The following is a 6,439-nucleotide window of genomic DNA, read 5'->3' as shown; positions in this document are numbered from 1 at the left end:
AAGTAGAAGAATATATCATAGTACAGTAACAGTATTAATTAATGTAACGAAAAATAAAATAGTAGAGATAATAATATTATCAGTAAATGTTAAGATTAGGGGAGCTACCTCCTATGACCTTGACATATGTTGTCAAGGTCATGACCCTAAGTGACCTCCACCACGTTACGGGTGGCGGTCGCTGTCCATTAAAAAGTTATTAACAGTCAAAGTTAGTAATTATTTCACTGCTTTACATGAAAAGTCAGATAACTCTGACCTTCGACTTTCATCCCCCTCTCCCCCCTGCAAAGGGGCACCCGACTCTCACCTTCGACTCTCATCCTCCCTCACCCCCTGCAAAGGGGCGCAGAACTCTCACCTTTCCCCCCTCCCCTCTGCAAAGGGGCGCACGGCTCTCACCTTCGACTCTCACCCCTGCTCCCCCCCTGCATCGTAATAATGACCTTTCCATTGCTTAAATGTAAGCAAAATAAACTGAGGAATAAATAGACTTGTACGTGTGAATGTTTGACGAGCGTGAAAGTCGCGCGCCCCTTTGCAGGGGGAGGGGAGGATGAGAGTCGAAGGTGAAAGTCGTGCATCCCTTTGCAGGAGAGGGGGGTGAGAGTCGAAGGTGAGATTCGCGTGGGCCTTTGCAGGAAGGAGGGGGAGGGGTGAGAGTCGTGGAATTAGAGCCGGGGAGGGGAAAGTCATATTCCCTTGATCAGTTCACTCGATACCTCTCTCGCTGCCCGTAGAGATACTATAACAGAGATTCGACAATGCGTTAACGATTTCTGATTGGCTCCCGCTTGGGGTATAACCGGAAGGTGAGAGAGAAAGATATATATAACCGACCTAACCTGTCACCTGTCGAAAGAAAACAGCGTGCCTAAATAATCAACATTGGACTAAACTGATTGAAAGCATACAACGAAAAAAAAAACGAAAGAAAATAGCCTCGGTTGATCGATTATAAAGTGAAAATATATAGTGAAAAGTATCAACGCTTGTGCAAATTATAAAGTATGTGTATTTTATTTCAGACTATATGGTTTATATAATGTACCGTATTTTCAATGTAGCCTCAAAAATAATTTTTTTTCAAATAAAATAGGTGAATAAAAAATGCCTAATAGTTGCTGTGCCGGTTATTGTACTAATATTAATATAAAAGGATATCAGATGTGTCGATTTCCAAAAGATTTGGAAAGAAAAAGAATATGGATCCAGAATATGAATCGTACAGATTGGATTCCAACTTCAGATGCAAGATTATGTGATGTAAGTTATAATCAAAAGCTAACTGTTTTAATTTTTGCTGAAAGTTTTGTAAAAATATTATAATACTTAGAAAAAAATATTCAAAACCGTTTAAATATACTAAATCGAGACTGAGAAAAATATAATTGCACATTCAAAAAGTTATGAAAATTATATTTTCTGTGCAGGTCCATTTTGCCCCTCATATGTGGATGACGAGGAAAGATGGCTCACGCAGATTAAAATCCGATGCAGTTCCAACAATATTTGGTGAGAATTTGCCAACATCTATAACAAGGCAGAACACAATGACCGAAGCTGCAGAGACTGATATGTTTGAAAATGCTGCAAATGAAATGGAAGAAGAAATGGAAATCAATGAAGAAGATATCACCGAAGAAGAAAAAAATGATGTATTAGGCATTCTGTCTAATAGAACAGAAACTTCAGATCCATGTGTTTTACAACGTTTGGAGAAATTGGAAATGCTTTGGAAAAAAAGTGAACGCTTAAGACTGCAAATGAAGAAAAAATTACAGCAGGCGAAAAGAAGAATCAAGAGACTTCAAACTGAAGTACGTAATAATAAAATAAGTTCAAATATAAATAAGATTTTCAATGAAGATCAATTATGCTTGTTGTCTGCAAAGTACAAAAAAATACCAAAATGGTGCAATAGTACGTTGATTAAAGCTTACAGATTAAAATTTGCTTGTGGTACTGTGGGTTACGAGGAATTGTTAAAAGCAAATTTTCCTCTTCCTTCTCTTCGCACCTTAAGTAGGAAGTTAGAAAACCTTAAATTCGAAAGTGGGATAATTAACGAAGTTTTTGAATTTATGAAAATTAAAATTTCTGGGTTCGAGAAAGAAATTGATAAAGATTGCACATTAGTGCTCGATGAGATGAGTATTTCCGCTGGTACTTTTTATGATGCATCAACAAACACGATCATTGGCAACGTTACATTGCCAGATCATGATACAAGTATTATTGCTACCCATAGTCTCGTTTTTATGTTAGCCGGAATTGCTTCGAGATGGAAACAAGTGGTTGCATATTATTTTACTGGTAATAAAGTCAACGGCGAAAAATTAAAACCTATAGTTAAAGCGATTATTAAAAAAGCGGAAGAAATTGGTTTAATTGTTCATAATGTCACTTCGGATATGGGACCATGCAATCAAGCAATGTGGAGAGCGTTTGGAATACAAGTTTCAAATGTTATAATTCAAAATAGTTGTAAGCATCCTTGCTCTAACGATAGGCTTTTGTACTTTTATTCGGACGTACCTCATGCTTTAAAAAATATTAAAACTGGCTTTATAAATAATGAAACAATAACCATTCCATATTATTTTGTTAATAAGTATGCATTACCTACAAACGTAGCTAATTGTAGTCATTTAAACGCTGTTCTTATTGCTGACGAAAACTGTGATATAAAGTTAGCTCCTAAGTTGCGATCTGAATATTTATCTGGAAAAAATCATTTTCAAAAAATGAAAGTTAATACTGCTACAACAGTATTCAGCGATCAAGTAGGGACAGCTCTTGAATTGTTAGCAAACTCAAACGATGCCATGATAACGACTGCTTGGTTTTTAAAATTTATTGCTCGATGGTTTCGAACAATGAGCGGAAGAAATTTGTTTTATGGAGCTTTAGGATTGAGTTGCATGGAAAAATTTGAAGAAACAATTGCTTTTCTAAATGAAGTAATTGAACTTTTCAAAGGCTTAAAAGTAGGAAAGAATGGAAATTGGAAGCCTTTTCAAACAGCTGTGATAATGTCTACAACGACCGTCCTTCAATTAACTTTAGTTTTACTGCGTGACAGAGGTTTTAATTATTTTTTACCTTCGCGTCTTTCGCAAGACTGCATCGAGAACTTATTTTCTGTAATAAGATTAAAAAACGTAATTCCGAATGCATTTCAATTTAAAAACAATTTAAAATTGATAAGTATTTCTCAGTTCATGAAGAGTATATCCAATAGTAATTACGAAACTGATGATAGAGAATTTTTTTCAGAATTTTTAGATATTTTAATGGAAAACAGCAAGTCTGTAAGCAAATCTGAACAAGTACAAGTATTTAATATAATGCCAGAAAAAATTGTTTTCAGTAAATTAGAATTAAACAAAATTTATTATGTTGCCGGATATTTAATGGCAAATATTATGAAAAATCAAATTGTATGCAATACTTGTATAAATGCAACAGGATCAATACAGTCAAATAATTATTATTACAGTGCCTTAACACGTCTCAGATGTAAAAACGTAAATACTTTATTTTTTGTAAATCCTGTTACGTTTAACTTTTTTCTTCAAATGGCAAAAATATTTAAGACTTTTTATCCTCGTATTCGAGTACAAAAACATGTAAATCTGAAACAATTCTTTATAAAATTATATAACAAAATTACTTTTTCTTTACCTGCATGCCATAATTTGAAAGAAAAAATTATTAAAAGGTTTATAGCATTTAAATTGAAAAATTGTTCGCGCGCGATAACTCCATGTAATAAAAATGCAATACGTGCGAGCAAAAGTATGGTAATGCATACATATATAAAATAAAATAAATTAATTTCTCTATAAAAAAGTTTAACATTCTTCTTTTTTATTCTTATTTCCTGTTATTCCTAGCTACTTTCACATTCATTACTTGCGTACTTTCTCTGATAAATATTTCTGATAAATATATATTATTTAGATTTATATCTGTAATGAACCTTTATTTTAGATCGTACGATCGTCTGATATACATCCAGCCATCAAAGGAATTGAATTTCATCCTTACACATAGGATATGAGACATAACTGCAATTAAAATGACAAATTTTGGCCTCGGGCAATCAGATCAACACTATATACATTTTTTTCAATCAAGTTATACAAAATTGCACAGAAGTAAATATGAACGACAAGAAATAAATAATAAACAATTGTACATAAAAATTATATTTAAAAATTAATGAGAAATAAACGAAATTGTTCACAAATTTTTTATGAATATTGCAACGTATTATTCTATATAATTTGCTTATATTTTTCTGCGAGTCTAAATACAATACTTAAATTATATTTATAATAATACATAATGTATATATTTAGATATATAAAACATAACATGTGTATATAACATATAATAATATATAATATAATTCCTTAATAATCTCAATTCATATTACCTAACCTTATATGGGAAAACTGATGAAATAGTTAGTAAGCCTTTTTTAAATATATTGTGTTTTAATATTCATTATTCACATTCCTAAATGAAAAACATCAATAACTTCAAATGAAATTATATATATCGTATTCTTGCATTTATTCAACAATCAAAATAAACCGCCGTCAAAAACGTCATATACGATATCCGGTTTTACCCCACGACGACTCATTGTCGAATCTCTGTTATAGTATCTCTAGCTGCCCGGAGTTGTCTGACTTTTCGTGTAAAGCAGTGAAATAATTATTAACTTTGACTGTTAATAACTTTTTAACGGACAGCGACCGCCACCTGTAACCTGGTGGAGGTCACTCAGGGTCATGACCTTGACAACATATGTCAAGGTCAAGGTCATCGGAGTTGGCTCCCCTAATCTTAACATTTACCCTACAAATACTTCGAAACGTTTGATTGACTAATCGGAAGAAAGAATTTTACTAATTGACCAATCAAAAAATGCTTTGAAGCATTTAGAGCATCAAGTGGATTATAGCCAATATTAGTAATCTAAATTAATTGCCAGAACCTGACTGCCACCTCTCTTCTTTCATTTTGTTACGGCGCACGCGTTATGTATTACAGCGTTACGCGCATGTATGGAGGGGAGAAATGGTACAACTGTCTCTCTCTCAGTTCTGCTGGCTTCACGAAAATCCGACATATACTATAGCCGTGCGCAATCATATATTATAGGCCAGTATTCTAAAGCTGTGTTCCAAATTTAGTGTCAACACTGAAAATGCTTCAGTTTACGTTACATGCACCTTTGACTATATACAACTGGACTGCTAGTCCCTTATTTTTGCTATAGGAAATGCATACTCTCGGTGTCGGCAAACTGAAGTTAGCTGAATATTGTTAGGCTCCGCCCCGGAGCCCAAAGATCGGGAAGTTCAAATGCGAAAGAGGGATGTCATGTTTTTTATAGTAAGAATTTTTCAAATAGGAAAAGTTTAAATTCATTAAATATTTGGTTGAGAATTGATAAGAAGTCGAAAAAAATCTGAAATGGATGGAAAAGGGACATTATTGTACTGTTTTTGAGGTTATGCTACCTGTTACAAGAATTTGTATGTTGAGAATAGGAATATAAAACAATGACAATAAATAAAAATAATAATTTTAGCAATAAATATATGAGAAAAGTATTTAATGAAAGGTAATAATAAATAATTTTTCGTGGTTATCTTTGAAAGCAGTAGCTTTTAATATTATTTGTTTTAATCGAAATTGAAAAAATAATTTAATAAATTTGTCACCTGTCATAGGCGCATCCATGTATAATATTGCACTGATTATGACAAGTAATTAACAGAGAAATATTGATAATAAATTAAGATAATTTATGAAGTAATTAAATAAGAAAAGAAATCATAAAAATAATTATTATGAAACAAAATACAATTATTAAAAATTGATTAAATAAAGTATTTAAAAATTTGTAATAAAAATATTTTTTTTATACTTCTTAAAGACATATCTTTTGCGCGTATGTTCATCTTTAATTTCTGGGTACATTATATAATATATTAATAGGAATTAAGTTACTTGTAGGCAGACAAGAGTAGGATGGTAAGAAATAATCAATAATTACCATATGTATCAAATCAATATAGATAATTAATAAAAATATGTAACAAGGTTGATAGAATATGATAGACATTATATACAATAAATAAAATAAATGATACATATATGTAACAAAGTCTAAAATATCTAATATATCATTGACCTTTAAATAAAATTGTTTTATTTAATGTATGCCTGACTGACAATCCTTGGTGTCGAAGAGTAATGCATTTTCCAAAGTAAGACATTTTGTTCTCAAGTAATAATCTATGATTAATTTTATCAATTCATATTTATGATTTTCGATGATATCTACATCTTTAACGTGGTTATCAAAAATTTTAAACAGTGCGGTCATTGTTACGTCGCAGTCGAAGGTTTTCTC

The 6,439-nt window shown here is 31.9% G+C and overlaps 1 protein-coding gene across 2 annotated transcripts; it reads left to right on the top strand.

Moving 5' to 3' along the window:
* Nucleotides 1-981: 981 nt before the first annotated feature.
* On the top strand, nucleotides 982-4,178 carry LOC108730338 (THAP domain-containing protein 5-like). 2 transcript variants are annotated; one of them, XM_018459966.1, is made up of 4 exons: nucleotides 982-1,008; nucleotides 1,122-1,266; nucleotides 1,434-1,820; nucleotides 3,997-4,178. In XM_018459966.1, exons 2-4 carry the CDS (start codon nucleotides 1,168-1,170, stop codon nucleotides 4,057-4,059), a joined length of 549 nt encoding a protein of 182 aa, XP_018315468.1. In that variant the 5' UTR covers nucleotides 982-1,008; nucleotides 1,122-1,167; the 3' UTR covers nucleotides 4,060-4,178. The 2 variants fall into 2 exon arrangements, with proteins under 2 accessions (XP_018315468.1, XP_018315467.1); XM_018459965.1 differs by lacking the exon at nucleotides 982-1,008 and having other exon boundaries at nucleotides 1,100-1,266.
* Nucleotides 4,179-6,439: the final 2,261 nt, after the last annotated feature.

This window comes from Mycetomoellerius zeteki, unplaced genomic scaffold (genome assembly GCF_001594055.1).
Source record: "Mycetomoellerius zeteki isolate Tzet28-1 unplaced genomic scaffold, Tzet1.0 scaffold891, whole genome shotgun sequence".
Lineage (NCBI taxonomy): Eukaryota > Metazoa > Arthropoda > Insecta > Hymenoptera > Formicidae > Mycetomoellerius > Mycetomoellerius zeteki.
The sequence above is the reverse complement of the archived record's forward strand: the minus strand, read 5'-3'. Positions and strand labels throughout refer to the sequence as shown.

What these genes read in the sequence shown, in the direction of transcription:
- LOC108730338 (XM_018459965.1), top strand. Translation starts at nt 1,111, where the DNA reads ATGCCTAATAGTTGCTGTGCCGGTTATTGTACTAATATTAATATAAAA. An exon ending in CAGATGCAAGATTATGTGAT is followed by an intron (nt 1,267 to 1,433) that starts GTAAGTTATAAT and finishes TTTTCTGTGCAG; the next exon opens with GTCCATTTTGCCCCTCATAT. An exon ending in TCAAGAGACTTCAAACTGAA is followed by an intron (nt 1,821 to 3,996) that starts GTACGTAATAAT and finishes CCTTTATTTTAG; the next exon opens with ATCGTACGATCGTCTGATAT.